The sequence below is a fragment of the Oreochromis niloticus genome, linkage group LG23 (genome assembly GCF_001858045.2).
Source record: "Oreochromis niloticus isolate F11D_XX linkage group LG23, O_niloticus_UMD_NMBU, whole genome shotgun sequence".
Taxonomy (NCBI): Eukaryota; Metazoa; Chordata; class Actinopteri; order Cichliformes; family Cichlidae; genus Oreochromis; species Oreochromis niloticus.
The window spans coordinates 34,804,121-34,823,255 of NC_031986.2; the positions used below are offsets into that span (position 1 = coordinate 34,804,121).

The 19,135-nt window shown below is 46.4% G+C and overlaps 2 protein-coding genes across 6 annotated transcripts in view; both read right to left on the reverse strand.

Annotated features, from left to right (window-relative positions):
• Nucleotides 1–1,380: 1,380 nt before the first annotated feature.
• slc35a3a (solute carrier family 35 member A3a) lies at nt 1,381–8,988 on the reverse strand. Of its 4 annotated transcripts, none has more exons than XM_003451300.5 (8): nt 8,628–8,988; nt 8,299–8,515; nt 6,150–6,304; nt 5,941–6,063; nt 3,756–3,924; nt 3,131–3,249; nt 2,855–2,988; nt 2,676–2,766 (listed from the first exon to the last, which is right to left on the reverse strand). In XM_003451300.5, the coding sequence occupies exons 2-8, from the start codon at nt 8,486–8,488 to the stop codon at nt 2,676–2,678; spliced, it is 981 nt and encodes a 326-aa protein (XP_003451348.1). In that variant the 5' UTR covers nt 8,489–8,515; nt 8,628–8,988. The 4 variants fall into 4 exon arrangements, with proteins under 4 accessions (XP_013130523.1, XP_025759167.1, XP_003451348.1 ...); XM_005478729.4 differs by having other exon boundaries at nt 8,612–8,986; XM_013275069.3 differs by having other exon boundaries at nt 1,381–2,766; nt 8,299–8,981.
• Nucleotides 8,989–12,444: 3,456 nt separating this feature from the next.
• The window catches only part of notch2 (notch receptor 2), a 39,284-nt gene continuing 32,593 nt past the window's right edge, over nt 12,445–19,135 (reverse strand). For both annotated transcript variants that reach the window (XM_025903381.1, XM_005478730.4), the window contains exons 23-35: nt 18,966–19,098; nt 18,483–18,734; nt 18,279–18,391; nt 16,956–17,473; nt 16,537–16,869; nt 16,289–16,431; nt 15,984–16,188; nt 15,699–15,783; nt 15,460–15,613; nt 15,071–15,384; nt 14,843–14,990; nt 14,498–14,595; nt 12,445–14,199 (exon numbers count right to left, since the gene is read on the reverse strand). In XM_025903381.1, coding sequence (XP_025759166.1) covers nt 12,745–14,199; nt 14,498–14,595; nt 14,843–14,990; nt 15,071–15,384; nt 15,460–15,613; nt 15,699–15,783; nt 15,984–16,188; nt 16,289–16,431; nt 16,537–16,869; nt 16,956–17,473; nt 18,279–18,391; nt 18,483–18,734; nt 18,966–19,098 — 3,951 coding nt within the window. In that variant the 3' untranslated portion in view covers nt 12,445–12,744. The remainder of the gene's footprint in view (nt 14,200–14,497; nt 14,596–14,842; nt 14,991–15,070; nt 15,385–15,459; nt 15,614–15,698; nt 15,784–15,983; nt 16,189–16,288; nt 16,432–16,536; nt 16,870–16,955; nt 17,474–18,278; nt 18,392–18,482; nt 18,735–18,965; nt 19,099–19,135) is intronic.

A 19,135-nucleotide genomic window follows, 5' to 3' on the forward strand; every position in this document is an offset into this window, starting at 1 on the left:
GAAAGGGAGGACACATTTGTTGGCATCTTCGAATTTGGACAGCCGTCATTGCATCGCTGTGATGTAATCGGCCTACAAATGCAGCCTCCAAAGGATGCGGCCCCTGAATTTGGACACAGCTACCATACCTGAGACTGCTTCTTCTTTGCCGTTTAACGGCAGCTGGCATCCTTGTACATGCAGTGCTACCATCTTCTGTTTCAATCCGTTATTACACTCTTAAATCCTACTACTTATTCCTGCGTCTTTCAGGATCTCACAAAGCTTCAAACGTTGCGTCGACTATTAAATTAGTCATCGACAATTTTGAGAGTCGACGTAATCGTAACTAGTCGACTAATCGTGGCAGCCTCATCCAAACTACGCAGCAGATTCATGACGAACCTCGTGGTCGTTATTAACAAATGGATCACCTCAGAGGTCCTTTTGACTGCAGTTTGGTCCACTTTTTGGCAGCTTTTATTGTTAGGAAATACACACCGAGCGAGTTGTGAAAATATGACACGAAAATGGATTTATGTGAACTGCTCCAAAAACACTAAAAAATTGTGGAAAAAATGAAGTCAACATGAAGTGATGATGAGCTGTTCCTGATGTTTCTGAACCAGAAAAGGAAGAAACGGAGATTCTGGATCATCTGACTCTGAGGAGCAGCAGCAGGAGGGACGATTTTCTGGTTCGATCCCTGAGTCGATGCTTTTGTGCACGTTTCAGGAATCAGCAGAGATTTGACCACATCTGAGGAGGCAGAGGAATCATTTCAGGGAGCCAACTGACCCGGAGCAGCAGCTAGCTGTGAGTCTGAGGTCACACGGGATTATCTGACCTTTTCCAAATCACTGATGATTCAGTACCGGTGTGCGTTTCAGCTCTGACCACACTTGTTACCAAATGCAGTGATCCAATTGGTCAGATCCGTTTTATTCACGTGTGAAAAATCAGAAAAATTTAATTTGATCTGAAAAATATTAATGCTGCAAATTGATCCTGTGAAATTACGCGGTTGATCTGAACAGCTGCATTAAAGCTAGATGAGCCAGAAAAAATACAGCAGTAAATTGAAACATGGAGCGAGCCAACTTCCTGCTAACTTCTAACTCCAGTAAACCTGGTAAATCCTCGTTTTCATGCAAGCCTGGATATTAAACTTTACTCTAACTCCTGGAGGGGAACAGCCACACTCATCGTTTTATGGAGGATAAAAGACCTTTTTTTTTTTTTTTAAACTCTCAGCAATGTCACAGGAACCAAATAATTTGGACATCCATGCGGCCAGTGACATCAGATTTGAAAGCAGATATCCATCTTTTATATACAGTCTATGTGTTGTGGTAAAGTAAGAAAGATCAAAGAGGAGACACAATGACACATGCACATAAGTCAAAGGAAGCATGTTTCTTTTATAAAAGATTCACATATTGGTAATTAAAATAATAAAGTTCTTAATTATACCCGCTTTATCCCAAAAAAAAGTAGTTTCAGGAAAAAAAACCAAATCATACAATCAAACGTTACTTTCTCTGTAAATGATGTAACCAGCTTCAGTTTCACTGGACCACATTCTGATTATTCCGCCACAAAAATCACCAAATGACACCGTTACACAGGCAGAGGCTAACCGTCACCAGTGGTTCTGAAAAGTAAGCTAAGCCTAATGAATAAGTTAAACCGCCCATTAATTTATAGATTTAAATGTCAACGGTGCTAATACTTACACCAAAGGTTAACATGATTTCCAATATTCAGTGTAACTTCTCAAATAAAAACACTGCTTCAATTAACCACCAGCTGTTAAAGCATCACAAAACAGAAGCTCGATTCGTTTCTCGCTGTTAAACATTTGAACTGAGGGAGGGATTCAACGTAACAGTCCTGGCGCTCACGCTCAATGTGTACGTTTGTCAGAGGTGACCCGCTGACTGCTGCTTAGCAACAAAAACACTCCATATTTCAAAAATAGCCAAAGAAAATGCAACGTGAGAAAACAATACCGGTTATGGTCACTGTAGCTACCGTAGTGCAAGTGTTTTCTGTACTTCTGAGGCTTGAGCCTACAGAAACACGCCTTTATCAGCCTAACCCAGAGCTCGCTGAGGCGCTGTAATTTCAGAGCTGAAGCTCATTCGGCCTCTGAGTTTACAGAGGCCAAACAGGACAGGAGTACCTGTTAGAGCGTTAAACACCCCGAGGTGAAGGCGGCAGCCACTGGGCTACTTGGCAAATGTGGCTTGGAAGAATAGAAAGGCCAACCCTCTGGTTCCTTGCTCCTTTGTTACACTGGCTGACTGACGTGGCCGTAACACTAACAGGCAGTCAGACTAGTTCCTGGTGAAGACAATCAGTCGGTCCAGTTTCCCTTCACCGGGCGTGGCAGCCGGATTATCTGTGCTGTTGTAATCGCAGAAGAAAAGTAAAACACGCCCTCCTGGTTTCGTCTCTCATTGCTTCTCCTTCTCAGCTGAGGCACTTTTGGTGTGAGACTCGTCACAGCGTTGTTATAACATTAAAAAAAACCCCAAAACCTTCCTCTGATCCAAACCTCCTTACATCCTCCCATATGTTTTCGCACTATATGACAAAGACCTTTCCCCTTCTTTTTTCTCCAGTCCTCCTTTCCCTTCATGTCTTCGTGTCAGCACGACCTCCTGCGGCTGCTGTAGTTTCAGCCGTCTGTCCTACGCCCTGCTGGGATTGGGGGAAGGCTTGCCTTCGTAGCCGTACAGGAAAGTGGCCACGATGACTAAAACGGCCCCGAGGAAGAAAACACTGCAAGCAAGAGCAGAAAACTCTGAGCTCAGGGAAAGAAAAGCAAAAAGGAAAAAACTGAGAAAAAGATAGCGACTGCTTTCTTTACCTGGTTGGGTCAAAGTCTTGCAGCAAGAAGTACGATATCAGCGTTGACAGGATGATGGAGAGTGACGTAGCGAAGCCCTTGAGGATGTTGTCTGCGTACTTGATGACCGCTGCTATGACCAGACCACCCAGGGCCTGAAGAGAAAACAAACACAGAGACACAGATGGACAGAGGCATGACCTGTAGGGCCAACGGGGAGTCCGAGCCCCAGCGTTAAACAGTCTGTTAGCCCAGAAGTTCGACGATATACTCGACAGCACAGCGAGTGAAAGTTACCTGCAGTGCCACAACAGTCCAGGTGACCATGTTGTACCCCTGAAACATTCCAGACTCCCTCACTCTCTCCCCGTCATAGGCCATCATCCCGAAGAGCCCGAACACCAGGCCGAACATCCCTGAAACGCAGAGACGGAGCGCTTCAGAGCGACATTCCCAACACTGCTGTTTTCTATTAAGTAATATACCGAGAATATTTCCACTAAAATTAGGCCTAAATTAATGATTAAATGCTTGTTTTTGATCGTCTTTGATGTTCCTGCTGCTGAGGCTCTGAGGTTTAACACAGGTGAAGATGCTGTAAGCTCAGTGGGAATCGCAGGAGACTCAGCACATACTCACACGTTCCAGGATAAAAATAAACTAGACAGGAACATTCATCTAACAGAAACATATCGGAGGGTAAAAAGCCCAGCTGGCTCCCCGAGCAAAGACCCGAAGAACTGCTGCACACGTGGGAGCTTGCTGCTCCATTTATCACTTTTAAGCAACAGCATCTCAGATCATTGTTCTTCTGGCCTCCACATTATTTTTTCATACTTTTTACTGCACTGGACCACGTTTCAAGAACATATACAGGCTGTATATCAGTTCGCGACTGATTTGCCTGTTTATGGATACCGACCCAGCTGGATGTTGCGGACCCACACGCTCTGTTTGCTCTCTTTCAAGATCTTCTCAAAGTAGACACCAGCGAAGCCGCTGGAGAAGCACGCCACCAGCACTGCGGCGAGGCCGACGAACTGGGAGCCCGCAGACGGGGCCTCCTTCTCGGAGGCAGAGTCAGAGGGCCACTGCAAGCACAAACCGGAGAGCCTTAAATTTTCACAGGTGAAAAAAAAACTCTTTCAAGCTTTCTTCTCCCCACGTGTACGATTAAGAAGTTAAATCGTAACCCAACAAACATTTCAAGGAATGATTATCCACCTCAAAATGTGGCGAAACAGTCCAAAGTGTGCTTTGTGTGTTTCGAGGTCCTGCAGCACAGCAGCTTTTAGGTTTTGGTTTTTAAAAGACTGACAGGCCAGTGTCAGAGATGCTCAGAGGCCAATTTGACAGAACCAGACCAGATCTCACCCCCAGCTCTCTGGCTCTAAACGTGAGTCACTCTCTACAGACTGCCGTGAGAAACGCCCATCTTGGAAGCAGAAACAAACTTCTTTATTGGTTCAATACTGAAGTACACTTTATCCAGGTTCACCTGTTTAAAGGTCACGGTTACTTTGACCAGTTACTTTGGGTCCTAAAACAGGCAGGCACAGCTATCAGTGAACTGGAGTCACTGTGTTTTTGGAGCATTTCTGATGCAGTTACATTAAAAATAATCGGACCTGCTGCTCGAAAAGCATTGTTTAACTTACAGTTGAGGAGCAGGTATCGGCCCCTGTGTATTACACCCACACAGTCAATGATAATGGCTCATGACTTACACCTCTCATCCACATTCAGTCACTACATGCTTCCAAACAGGAGCCAATGGGTAACACCCCTATGGCCTCCTCCATCATTTAGATACAGTCTATGATAACTGTGTGGAGCAGACTTCTCTTCTCTTGTACATCTCCTGCTAAATAAAAGTACATGCTGCAAAAATAATCAGTGCTACACAATCCAGTGTGTCACAGGTTCGATGTGATGATGCCCAGAGAAAACAAACAAACCTGAGCTGTGTATTTTACATCCAATGGATACAACGTGCACGTTCCAGAGAAACTCGTATGAACTTAGTAAACTGAAACTTTGTGTAATGATCATCTTTCACAGTGAAGTCTCACTGAATCCCTCATGCCGGGTACCTAATATTCAGACACGGCATCGTCACAGCTTTGCTGCGTTGTGAAAAAGCTGCAGAGTGAGACTTCTAGTGTGATGTGCTGCAGTAAGCAGGAAAACACAGGCGTTAACGCACAAAAAAGATGATGCGGAGCTTTGGATGTGCAGAGGAACAAATCTCACACTTTTCTCTTTGGATAAATAAAGATTCAGGACAAAGTGAAGCTATTGTTTTGTCAATTCCTCCAGCATCAGCACCATCAGCTCCGCAACAAACCTCGCTGGGTGAAAAGTAACAGCACCAGCTTGGAAACGAGCAGCGAAACAGAAGCAGGGTTTCTCTGCAGACTCTGTTTTCTGTGTGTTTGTAGGGTCTGAGATGGAAACAGAACCATTGCTCCTTAGCATCATATTTGACATGACAGCGCAAGCCTTCACGGAGTGCCGCTGATAAGCCACGGTCACTCCTGCACGTACCTTGGACAAACAGATCCGTTCGCGGTTAAATATTTCTCAGATTAGGTATAAAGCCGACCGATTGTAATTTTCTTTGTTTAGCCGAGGAGGAGGTGATATGAAAACAGTCATTCCTCTGACACATTCATCAGCAGCCAACATTTACTCAGTCTTCTAGTACAAGCCTCATTATTTATTTGGCCTTTAAATATCAGAACAAATAAAAAAATAAAAACCCGGCACACTCAGTGAGTAAATGCTCAGCAGACAAAGAGGACTAAAGTGTCAGCTGTGTGCAAAAACTGCTTTTTCCAGTCTCTCTCTGAGCTTAGTGCACATAAGTAAAGTAGCTGGCTGTGATTTGAATACACGAACCCATTTTACTTCCTGAATGTCTTTTTGTCAGCCTCAAAACATTTCTGAGCTCGCCTCCATCAGGTGCATTTTCATTCCTGCATTTTATGTCTGACTATCTCTAAACATTCAGCTTTTTTAAGAGAGCAAATAAAAGATGCAACGATCAGCTAATTGTCTCTAGAAATGGGGAAAAAGTAATTCGAGTTAGAAAATATGCACGGCACCTGCACGAGGGCCACGCCAGCCATGAGAATCAGCAGCGAGAGCCACTGGTAGACGCCCAGCCTGCGGCCCAGCATGGACACCGAGAACAGGGCCGTGGTCAGGATCTTCAGCTGGTACGTCACCTGATGGAGACAAAGGAACAAGCGATCAATCCTCCAGTTGTCACGGCGGTCGCGAGGCCCGCAGATTAACCTGCCGTGCTGCTTACCTGGTAGGTGGCTGCGTCCAGGTTGGAGAGGGCGACATACAGCAGGTTGTTCTGCAGTGTGTAGATCCCCGAGGGGATCGCCAGCTTCAGTGTTTCTACGGGTTTGTGAATGATTTCCTGACGGAGGACGCTGTTGAGAGCGCGCATGCTGTAACCTGCAGCGTGGAAAGAAGACACAAACCACACGTATAGATTATAAATTCTAACCAAGCCTGGAGCTTTAGAGTGAAATCAAAGTACGCAAAGATGACTGAGCGCTTCGGTGCCTCTTGAGGATTTCCTGTCACTGTTTTTAATATTCTGAAAGTAAAAACAGAAGTGGTGAAGTCTCTCTGGACTGCCCTGGCGGTTGAAGACCATAACATTTCTTTGCCGTGAGAACCTCTCGGGTTGCTTTTGCAGCATGTTCAGGCTCTTCAGACAGTTTTGTTTTGCAACATTTGGCTGAATCTAAATTCATCCTGCTGCTTCTATCAGCAGTCACATCATCAATAAGTGTGAGTGGGCTGGTTCGGTGACTCAGACCCGGACGTACGCGCCCAGGTCATAACGCCGCTTCCACCGCGGTTGACAGACAATGTGCTATTTGTTCAGATCATGAGTCGTTTTTCTCCTCCTCCATATTTTTCTCTTCCCGTCATTCAAGTTCAAGTTAATGAGCGTTTGTTTCCTGAGCACATGTTAATAATTAATGTTAATGATAATAATTCAATACAATCCTATCAGAACCGGGTAAGTGGCTCAGAGTTTTACTGGTCTATGAAGAAAAAAAATCATAAAAACAACAAGCTTTTATTTTTATATTATACATTAATACAATTTAATCGTCCATCCTTATCTGGAGCCGGGTCACGTCCAGCCTGATGATGGCCTCGCACCAACATTTAATTCAATCTCGTACTCCAGTTAAAAGCCATGAAATACAAGTGCAACCGTTGGAAACAACTACAGATCTCTTGTCTGCTTCATTTGTAATGAAATACCAAAATTAAAGTACTTTGTTACAGATTAATGAAATACTTTGAGGGAACACGTCTCACCTGGCAATGAAACAGTTTCAGGCAGTCGTCCAATTAGTTCTGAGCCTCTGAAAACAGAGGCTGTGTATAAAAACATCTGTATTTGCTGACCAGTGAATGAAGTACTTTTCAGTTACATATCCACTGGTGTACTGTGCAGAGGGGAAAAAAAGACTGTGCTAATATCCAAAAACAAATTCTGAGCCTCACTGATCCAGAAAACCCACCAACTGTAGTTTCAGCATGACAGGAAAAGTCCACCAAACCTGACTGCAAATCCTCAGGCTGCACGCACACTGACACATTTCCAATTTAAAGCAGGACTCTCAGTTTCAGTCGTGTTAAAAAGATTCTGTCTGAAATAAGAGGCCTGCAAACGAGTATCACGTGACCATCTGTGCACACGAGATGTTTGTAACTCTGCAAACAGACAAAGATCAACAGCACGTGTGAGGCAGTCACGACAGAAAACCCAGACATAGATCAAATACGGCACCGGAGCAAAGCAAGGCAAAGGGAAACGAAGACCCACGGGTGGAAGATAAAACAACGAGACACGAGAGCCCAGCTAGAGGGTTGTTTTTTGTTTTGTTTTTTTAGACTGATGATATCCAATCAGGAAGCTCATGTGGACGTGTGGATCCCCGTTTTCTTTAGTTTTAGTGGAAGTTCTCAGAATTCATTCTGATTACCTCAGAAACAGAACCTCTGAGGTAATCGGGAAGAAATGACCTCTGATGAAGCAAACATCAGTAAACTCTGAACAGATGAAGTTATTAACAAACACAGAACTGAAGCTGAAATAAGATTAAATCACTTTAGTCACAAGCATTCACAGTTGTGGTTCTGGATCACTGGATCAGTTTGAACTGCCTTCCTGCTGCAGGAGCTGCTCAGCCACAGACATATTTAACATTTAAATCATCTTTCATGTTCTGGGATTAAACAACAAGCCCAGCATGATTTGTGCTTTACAGATCAAAGAAGCCAGACCTCAGACGGCACCGTGATGGTTCCTGCTCACATCTAGCTGGACCTGTTTGAGCATTTATAACACTTCAATGTGGCCTAAAGTTTATCACACATGACAGGACCGGTGCCGGTACCGGGAGCTGTGTACACGGACTCACTGTGCTCCTTGAAGACCAGCAGGACGCAGGTGAGGATCTTCATGACCTCAGCCACCACCACCGCTGACGAGGCCAGGTACCGCGGGCCCTCGGCCTGCAGGGTGCGGGAGTAACGCATGGTGAGCACCAGGGAGGTGGTCTGGAACACCAGCACGCCCAGAGAGAGGTACTTGAGCCGGGGAGAAGCCATGGCCGCGTTTCGGTGAGCAGCTGGAGACTGAAGAGGAGCAGAGGAGAACAGAGCCGGGGGATGCAAGAACAGGAGCAGGTGTTTTACTCCGAGACGGTGGGAAATGCCGACGGTTGGTCTCACCTTTCGGTCCGCTCACCAGTAACTTCGCAGAGGCTCAGTTCGGTCTTGCGCTGTCCGCTCTCTGCGGCTCCTCACACGGACACACGGACAGATGGACACGGTGCTGGCGGATCACCACAGCTGTCAAAACAGCAGCTCAGGTCCTGGCGTCCATTGACCCGCACCGGATATCAACCGCCCGTTAACTTTTCAGCACGCTCACACCGACCAATGCATCACGACCCGCCATCCCGCTTAAAACATCCACCAGAAGAAAGAGCAAATTACACGGAGAGAGTCTCCACGGGGAAGAAAACTCCAGCCAGGTGAAGATTAGATCCTGGACGACTTCCGCGTTAGCAACTCTTCTTCGTGTTCTCGTCGTTTTCGGGTTAGTGTGAGACTCTGCCTCCTGCTGGCCTGACAGGGAACTGCAGCACCTCCGCAGGAGAAACGGGAGAAAACTCCAAACAGAAAATATCTGACTCTATTTTTTTCTTCATTATTATTATTATTACTATTATTATTTTTACATATAAACGATCATTTGCATTTTCAGTAAAGGTTTTATGGTTTTAAACTTCTGAAGTTAATGGGATGGAACATTTTTCTCAATGTCAGATCATTTATAGTGCATTTCAGGGTCGCGGAGGGGGGCTGGAGCCTATCCCAGCAGCCATAGGATGAGAGGCCAGGTACATCCTGGACAGGCTGCCAATGAAATAAACTACAGTATATACATAGAAACACACTGAGGCATAAAATAGAATTTAATCAGTCTCCTTGGAAGGATTCTTACATTAGTAGGAAGCAAAAACACTTCTGACAGTATCGTATCTCCTGGATGAGATTTGGTGTGTGTCTGTGTGCTTAAGTTCGGTAGGGTATGAGTTAGTGTGTGTGTCTGTAAGCCTTTAAAGGAACATGCAGAAAGTGAGTGTGTCAACATTCTCACACTGAGGTTTGGTGCTGAAAACAGATGTTCTGATGGTGCAGATGTGAATAATAATAATTAAACAATGTCACATCAGCCTCAGATAACCATGCACACCTATAGGCAATTTAGAATAACCATTTCACATAACCTCCCGACTGCACGTCTTTGGACTGACATGCAGTCGGTCTGAGGAAGCCAGAGAACCCGTAGAGAACCCACACAGACATGCAAATGCCACACGGAGAGAACCCAGGACCGTCTCTCTGTGAGGAGACCGTGCTTTCCTCTCACACGTATAACACAGAGGAAAAAAAATACACACTTAAAATCTTTCAAGTTTTACTGTGACATACAGACGTCCACAGACCTCTGCAGGCTCTCTAAATCTGTCTTTACACCAGTGATCACGTCACCGCCACTGAGCTCTTCTTATTTAAAAACCTATTCTTGGTTTGCATTCAGCAGAGAAATGTTGGAAGTTACAAAGTCCCAGGATTCACTCATCTGTCTGTCCCAAAGGTTCGCACTGAATTCAGGTTTGCAGCGCCTTCCTCAAATAATCTGCAGAGTCAACTAAAACTAAAGAAACTTCAGGAATGTAAAGTGATTATAGATGACTTGGATGCAGTAACTTCAGGCTGTGTGAATATATTATCTTTGTTTAAGGTATTCATCCTTTATCGACAGTGCAGCTTATACATTTTGATTGTTTCTGTATTTTATTTTCATCGCTTGTACTTGTTGCATGGATTTGTGCATAAATCTCAAGTCTTTTTGTTCTTCCTGGTTAAATAAAATTCAAAATGCTGTATTTTGTGTTTATTATCTGATGTTTGGGCCCCTGTTTATGAGCATTTCACAAATGTGAATCATGTTTCAATTGATCTGTTTAACTGTAAAAAGCAACAGTATTATAACTTAATTATCTGTAGGCACTGCATGTCCACTTTCCTGCCTTTGACCTGTGGAGCAGTACCCAGAGACACTGCTGTAGTTTCAAATGTAGATTTAAAGGACAGACATGACTCAGTTTGGCTTCTTTGGTGTATTTATGTAGTGATGCAACAGTACATAATTACACCTGCATTATATGAAAATACTCGATCTAAACCCCAGGCACTGTTCAAACCTTTCTGCTTTATTGGCAGTACAACGTCTGCACTGTGCGTCTGAGGACGGATTAAAGAGCATCCATGTGTGCATAAAGAAAAGCACTGTATACACGTGGCTTTAAGTGCTCAGTAGGAGCAGAAATGTGTTATATGAATAACCCATCCATTTACCGCTTACCAAGATGATTCATACAGATGAAGCCTGAATCAATTAGGACAAAACAATGAAGCGGCTGACTCAAGTTTAACCTTCAGAAACGGCAGATTTACCAGGCCGAGCGAAAAACACGACGCTACATCTACCAGGTCTAACATGGAGGCCCTCAAAAATCCATCTGCAAATGACACACCTGTAAAAACCTGCCGAGACACGAAGATGCTCCAGGAAAAGACAGCACGTGCACGCGCGTGTGGAGATCTGGGCTTTATTTCAGTAAAGCATTCGTTCGATCATTTGTTTTGTTTTTTTAATCCAACAGGTTTGATCAGTTTTAGTTCTACAACACACAAACACGGTAACAACTACTTCATATTGCAGGTATATTACGGGCTATTGGGTTAACACAGAAGAGTACAGTGAACGTTAAAAAAAACATTTTATATACAGAATATAGACATGATCTCATAACCTTGCATATGCACTGGAGCTGCTGTGATTCATACAAAATACTCTTAAGTTGTCTGATGCCTGAGCGCCCCTACATTCGTACAAACGTGGATTTGGGAAGTTTTCAGGCCGGGTCTACAAATACAACTCTGCAGAAAGGTGCAGCTTTTGTGTGTCTGACTTTTCAAACAAGAACAACAAATGACAAGTTTGGACACAGGTTTCATATTTTTGGCTGAATAAAACAGAATTTGGTATGTGAGATTTTTCTAAATGCTGAACGATTGTCCTTTTTTGTTTTAAACACAGCAGCCACATAAAAGCTCAACATCGACCTTAAGAAAGAAGACAAATGACTTTCTCCTTCTACGCACGATTTACGACCGTTAGAGGTGCGGAGATGCACTGATTGTAGCTATGGCTATATAACTTTGGAGGAAACACTATTTATAACAGAGGCACTTTAAAGACACGGCGATTTGCCTCGGCAAGATTCAGAATTATACAGGAAGTGTGCACCGTATTCATATAAAAACAAAACAAAAGACATGCTAAACTCAGATATAACGAGCAGAAGATGCTTGGAGTGTCTGTACATTTTCATATACAACATACTGAATCTGGTGACAAACTAATGTACGCTTTTCAGTATTAATTACGCAAATACCGCTGTACCACTTGCAGAGAGACAACCGCACACTCTCATTACACCACCCGTGGACTGCAGCGACAGCGTGCAGGTGGAGCTCCATTTTCTGACCTTTTGAAGTGTGCAGGCAGATATTTGATGTTTAGCAGGTGTCACTTTCATCAAACCTCTGAAATACTTTGAAAACTTTCACACGACGAGCGCAGACCCACGCAGCACCGCCCAGCAGGCCTCGCCGTGCGTTTGCTACATGCACTTGTTGTTCTTTCTGATCGTACAGCAGCCTCTCAGTGCAGTTCCCCTTTAACCCAGCAAAAACACGAATAAAAAGCACGAATGCAACAAACATGTGGTTTTCCTTTGAGAGTAAAAATATCCACTGAATATGACCCATCGTATTAAAAAAAGTGAATGGTTTCAATGAGGTGTTAGTACTGGCAGGTTTATTACACTGAACAGAGACGGACGATCTCAATGCAGGAAGTGCACAGTCTTTTCTCTCCGGTCTTTTTTTAATCCCGCACCAGCTGGTCAGAAGTTCCTTGATGATCAGTTTATGTGTTTGGTGCCAAAACACGAAAAGTCTCGATCCAGCCAGCAGAAAGCAAAGGCTGCCTCACTGGACTTAGAAGAACCCGATCCGAGAAAAACTCCAAAAGACTTTTACTCAAAAATGTTTAAGAAACTATACAGAGTCTTCTGAAGTACAAAGAGAAGATAACATAAGAGGTGACTGATTATTATAGAAGAATAAAGGATTAAAGAGAGACGTGAGAACGCACTGATTGTGTTACTATGAGTGCACAGAAGCCCCAAAGTCAGTCGGTTTCTGCTTTCCTCCTCTTCCGCCTACGCAAACACCTGCATGTTTCCGAGCTGAGGCTGCTGAGAAGCCTGCGGCATCTGCTGCGACTGCGGCTGCAGCTGCACCTGCTCTGGAATGTGTGTGTGGTGTGATGACGGCAGTGTGTGGTGGGAGTTCCCCAGAGGGGTGGGGCTGGTGGTGACGTCGGACCAGTCCGAGTTGGAGTGCGGGGAAGAGGAGGACCAGGGGTCGGGGGATTCGGGCGAAGGGGTGAGATACGGGTGCTCGCTGGGCGGGTGGGCAGAGTGGCTGGGCGTGGTGCCCTCCGAGCCCGCTGTGGTGTAGCTGTGCTGCGAGGGAGGCGTTGGGTATTTATCCACCGGGCTCTGCATGGTCGGGTATGAAGGCAGAGCCCGAGACTGGCCCTCGATCCCTGCGTGGCCTCCGTGGCCGACAGCATGTGGGTGCTGCAGGGTGTGAGGGAGCCCGTGAGCCATGCCCATCTGATCGGATATCTGGTATATCATCCCCGGGGTGCAGTGGAGGTGCCCCGGAGCCTGCTGGGAGTGACTCTGAGTCTGGTTCTGACCCTGGGATTGCGTGACTTGCACCTGCCCCTGCTGAGGCTGCTTCAGCATGGTCTGGCTTGCTCCCGGAGTCATCATCTGGAAGGTGACGATGGGCGGCAGCTGCTCCCTGCTCACGGTGACGTTCATGGGGGTCAGCCCGACGCCGCAACCCTGGCCGTGGTGCTGGGCCATGCCGGTGTGGGATCCCGGGATCTGATGAGAAACCAGGCTGAACATGGGGCTGTATCCGTGTTTGCTCATGCTCACCCAGGTCTGCTGCTGTCCCAACATGTGGCTGACAGGGGGCAGCATCTGTCTGGAGGCGGGGCTGCTCAGCAGGGGCGGGGAGTTTGCCGTGGTGGAGACGGCGGTGGAAACGTCGCCTGCGTAGGAGTGAGGAGACTCCAGGGAGTCGACGGGTGACATGGTGACGGAGCTCTCTGGAAGGCCTCCTGCTGCCTTCACGCCATTGGTGCTTCCTGCTGCCGTGCCTCCTCCATTTCCTGCTCCCACCCCAGCACTTACAGCTGCCCCTTCTCCTCCCGCAGGCTTCTTCCTTCTCTTTGCCTTCATGTCTTTCATTTCTTTTGGCCCTCCACCAACACCTCCCACTTTTGTGCCACCCCCACCCCTCCTGCTCTTCTTCCCCTGTGGTCCGGAGCGCATGCCAATGTAGCCTGCTCCATTTGCTCCACACATAACAGACGAGTTTCCTCCTCCACCCATGTGATTAGGCCCGTTGTGGGGACTGTGAACCAGATTGTACTGATCCAGGAGACGGACAATGTCGTGGTGCATGCGTTCTTGAGCCGTATCGCGGGGAAGCCGATCCAGATGATCAGTGATGTCGCGGTTGGAGTAGTGGTCGAGGAGAACCTGAGCCGCCTCAAAGCTGCCTTCCCGGGCTGCGAGAAACAACGGGGTCTCCTCCTGAAAGAAGCAAAGGGAGCGGTGAGCATGGCGTAAGGAGCTCTTATTTTAACACGAACAAACAGGAAAAGCAGGATCGGCTCCACAGTTTGTTTACACGCTCATTTTAGCCCAAACAGGGCGTGTCCCACAGCCGACACAGCAAACACAGAGCAGCTTTTTAAATCTTTGGCAGATTTTAGGGAGAAAATATGTTTCTGCAAATAAAGTCTGCAATTTTTTCTTTACAGCTCTATTTCATAACTGTCCTTGTGTTTGTTGTGATTTATAATCAGCATATGCAAACAAAACATCTCACCTTATTGTCTTGCATGTCTCGATTGGCTCCGTTCTTCAAAAGCACAAGTGTGGCCTCCACGTTATTGACTGCAGCTGCCCAGTGCAGAGCAGATTTACCTAAAATGATGGGAAGATGAGAGAAGAACCAGAGCCGCGTAAGCCAGAAAACTGTTATTACTTCTAAAATGACAGCTAATAACGTAAATGCAGCCAGTCCCTGCGGTTGCTGTCCAACCACACCAGAGAGAACTGAGCATTGGGATACGCTTGTCCTGCTAACATACTACATTAAAACTCACATTCATTAATGAATTCATTCACACATTAAATAGCTTCAGACAAAGAAGAGGATCAGTTTTCTGACCGTGGTCGTCCACAGCGTTGATGTCAGCGTGGCAGTGGATCAGCTCTTCCACCATGCCCTCCACAGCCAGCCTGGCTGCCAGGATCAGTGGAGTCGTGCCGTCGTTCATTCTGGCGTCCAGCTCCGTTGCACGGTTACGGATCAGAATCTGAAAGGGTGCAAAGACACAGTGAATAAAACGCGACTGGCCGTCACACTGATCTGCACCAGATCGCAGAGGCGTCTCACCTGAAAGACTCCCTGAGCGTCAGCCGCCACAGCAGCGTGCAGCGGTGTCCTCCCCATGTTGTCGTGGGCATTTGGATCTGCTCCGGCGTCCAGCAGCCTCTTAGCGGCATCGGCCCTGGCGTAGCGGGCAGCCAGGTGAAGAGCGGTTTCTCCGGTACGATCGGTCTGAGCAATCAAAGACGCGCCCTGAGAGATCAGGTCCGAGATGACGCTCGGTCCCGGTTCATCTCCGCTCTCTTCCTCCTCTTCTCCATGCAGGCTGCAGTCTGGGGCGGCACTGCGCAGCGATGCCAGCATCAGCGGCGTGAAGCCGTCTGAAAGAGTGAAGATTCATTAGTAAGACAGATTTTTGAAAAATTATCCAATCTAAAGGTTTTTGTTCCCCTCACCGGGTCCCTTCACGTTAACGTCCAGACAGTCAGCGTCCAGGTCGGCCTGCGGAGGAGTGAGGGTGATGTCAGCAGCTTTGCGATGCTGCAGGGTCCACTCTCTCCGATCTACACCTCCGTCCAGAGCGATGGGCAGCAAGGGCTTGTCTTCAGTCTATAAAAAGTAACAGATCTCAGAGTGAAACTCACAAAGACCAAAGCCTTTCCGTATACGCCAAACGTCATTATTGTTCACTTACTCTCGGTTTCTTGGATGGAGCCTCGTCTTCCAGCCATCTCTGACTCTGACTTCCATCAATCATGCTTCCATCAGTCTTGAAATTCCTGATATAGAAACAAAAGCAGCTTAGAAGACAATGACTCTCATCCTGCTTGTATCTGTGTCATACTCTATGGTCCCCTGAAAGCTCATCGCGGTCATTTCAACAACAACCTTCTTGCATTACAGCATGTATTTCACCTGAGCACATTCAACCTCTCCACCTTGTTTTACGCACACGGTGCTCATTTGTACGTGAACTCACTTCATATCAAAATCATCCTGTCCAACAGGCTCTCTCCTCTTGTCATTTTTAGCAGCCATGAAGCCGTCAGGCAGCCACAGGACGCCGTGTTTGTGTTTCCTTTTGGCTGCTAGCATCCCGAGCACCAGGATGAGCAGAATAACAACCACTGCCACTCCGATCAGATACATCAGTGGTTCTTTTGTAGTTTCGCGTGAAGGAAGACCTGAATGGTACAAAGACAAGTGTAAATACAGAGGTTTTAGTTTGAAAATGCATATAAAGCATTTATATTCCATTCATTTTTGAATGACAGATTTACTTACTGTCAACAGACACTAGAGGGTAAGGGAGGTCAGCCTTGATGTGGGCTGCTGCAATGAAGGAAGCGACTTCTTCTGTGCTTGAAAAACAGTGAGAGGGGCTCTGGGAACATTTGCGGTTATCGATTTCCAGGTGCACCTCGGAGCTGTGCAATCAAAAGTGAAATTCAGTCACCGGTAAGCAAGAAATTTGTGATTCATTTGGCAAAGAAATGCACAGACAAGAAATTACGCGTCTGTCGTATCCTTACCCAATAACCTCCTTGTGCAGCTCCCGCTTGCTTCTCTGGGCATGTTGTCCCTGTCCCTTCGGTGCTCCGAAGTACGGCAGAACCATTGGTTCGTTGTTTTCGTTCAGCTTCACCTGAACGTTGGTGTGCAGCAGAGCTCCTAGGTAGCGCAAGAAGCCCCTCAGGTCTCCCAGCAGCTCCTTAGGCTGCAGACGGACCACGAGAACCAGCGTGCCGCCCGCAAAATCGGCAGGAGTGTCAGAACAGTCCAGGCCGTCCCAACCGCAAGCCTCCGTATTACAGCTCTGGTCGCAGATTTTATTACCATAGTGGTCCGCGCAGTACCGGTCATACCTTACACAGAAATCACAATCAAGAACAAGAGGTAAAGATTTGATTTTAAACACGTTTACAGAAGAGTCAAGGGGAGAGTCACATACTTGCAGGAGGAGTTTGAGGTCATTTGGCACTCAAAGCTGTCAAAGAGGCAGCCGGGGTTGTCACACTCCTTATCACAGTGCCCGTTCTTAAAGAGATCCCAGCAGGGAACAGAGGCCTTGCAGTTTCTCCACGGCTCCCTCTGAAGCGAGCAGTCTCCTCCGTCCCACTGACATTCGTGGTTGTTACACAGATCATCACAAACGTTGTCTCCTGCATTCCTTGCACAGTCTTCGTACGGACAACTCCGGGGCGTCGGCGTCATTTGTTTGTTCTCGCAGTATCGTCCGGAGAAGTAGAGCGGGCAGCGGCAGTATGGGTATGCCTGGTCTTTCACGCAGGTTCCTCCATTTTGGCAGACTAACGGACATCTCACTTCATTCTCGCAGTGTGGCCCGCTGAAGCCCGACCTGCACTGACAATACAGATGGCCGGAGGCCATCTTCACACACTGCCCGCCATTCTGGCATCCTTGTTTTGCACAGTCCTGCATTTCCCCACAGTCCAACCCGGTATAGCCCTATAAAACACAAGATGCTGTTTAGGTGTGATAGTAAGGCAGTAGATATTACTTTATCAGGCAAACTTTTACAACAACCATTTAGTTTCTCCTACAAGACTGTTGCTACTCTACTGTACCTGAGCCATGGTGTGGCCCTCTGAAGCAAGCATGAGAACAGACAGGGAGCAAGAAGTTAGTGCAGAGAAAAAACACGCACTGACGTTCAGGCAGAAGAACGACAAACAGCCAACCTGCTGTTATGTTACACGCCACAGATGTGACAGTTGTCGTGGCCGTAGCTACACGGCAGCAGAATCAAAGACGATCATTAACATTTATACATTCTTATAGGCTGTATTATGTTCCTGCTGGTGTGTGAAATGAAGAGCATGTAGAGTGAAACATGAAGTTGTGTCATCTTTACAACACAGCATCTCACCATTATCATGAGTAATTCATGCCATTATTCATTTTCTACACTGGATCAGTTTCAGAAGCTGAATGGAGGTAACCACCTTTGCTGTTTTGCTTTTACTGTTCCCTGCTGTTTTCTGCATAGTCAAAGAAAAATATGGATTTCTTTAAAAACAAAGAAGGCTCGTCTTTCTCTAGCCTTATGGCTGCCTGCCCTTTTCCATTTGCTGTTATCACCAGTAGATACAGGACAGACTGATGGAGGAGTGTTTAAGGAATAAGAATGAAACCAGTAGTTATTAAAAACTGATGAGCACAATAGGCAAATAACAAGAGCTGTAAAGGCCATATGAGGGATAAAGAGGAGATCGCTTAGATTAGAAAACAGCCAGCTTTAAAGAAAACTTACACGAGGACAAGAACAGCTGTAGCCATGCACCGAGCTCATGTTCATAGAGCAGACGCCTCCGTTGCGGCACGGACTGGACAGACAGAGATCCACCATGGATTCACAATGTTGACCTGAGGAAACATGTTTCATCGCCTTTTAGAAAACCAGCAAAAATTACGTGTGGTGCTCTTGTGTTGTTTTCAGAGGTTAATGTGAAAATACCCGTGTATCCAAGGCGACAGCGGCACTGGTAGTCATTGACCAACTGGATGCAGTCAAGGCTGCCGTGACTGTGGCAGGGTCGAGTCTTGCATTCGTTCAGATCCCCCTCGCAGTGGTCACCAGTGAACCCCAGCGGGCAGTTGCACTTGTAACCGCCCACGCCGTCTTCACATTGTCCTCCATTCTTACAGAGAGGCTCCAGAGAGCCAGGTTTGGGGGCACAGTCATCCACGTTAAATTGACACTGGAGTCCTACGACATAGAGAACAGACAGCATTTAATTTGCTCTCAGTTTTATTTTTAGATCCATCTAAAGAAACTTTTTTGAAAAGTACAACATCCAATCAACATTTCCTTTCCCACGTCAAGAACAACTAAAGAAACAGGAAAGGTTATCCTCAAACATTAGCATCACTTTCTGTTCATACTTTAAGTTTAAAGCTTCCTCAGCTGTTAATCGAATCTTCTACTATGTGCACATACCGTGTGTTCCAGGTGGGCAAGCGCACTTAAAGTGATTGATGAGGTTGATGCATGTTCCTCCGTTTAGACAGGGCTTAGAGTGGCATTCGTCCACATCATACTCGCAGTTCACCCCCTGGTAGCCTGGTTTACACTGGGACAATGAAACAAAACACAGAGGTTAGCTCAGC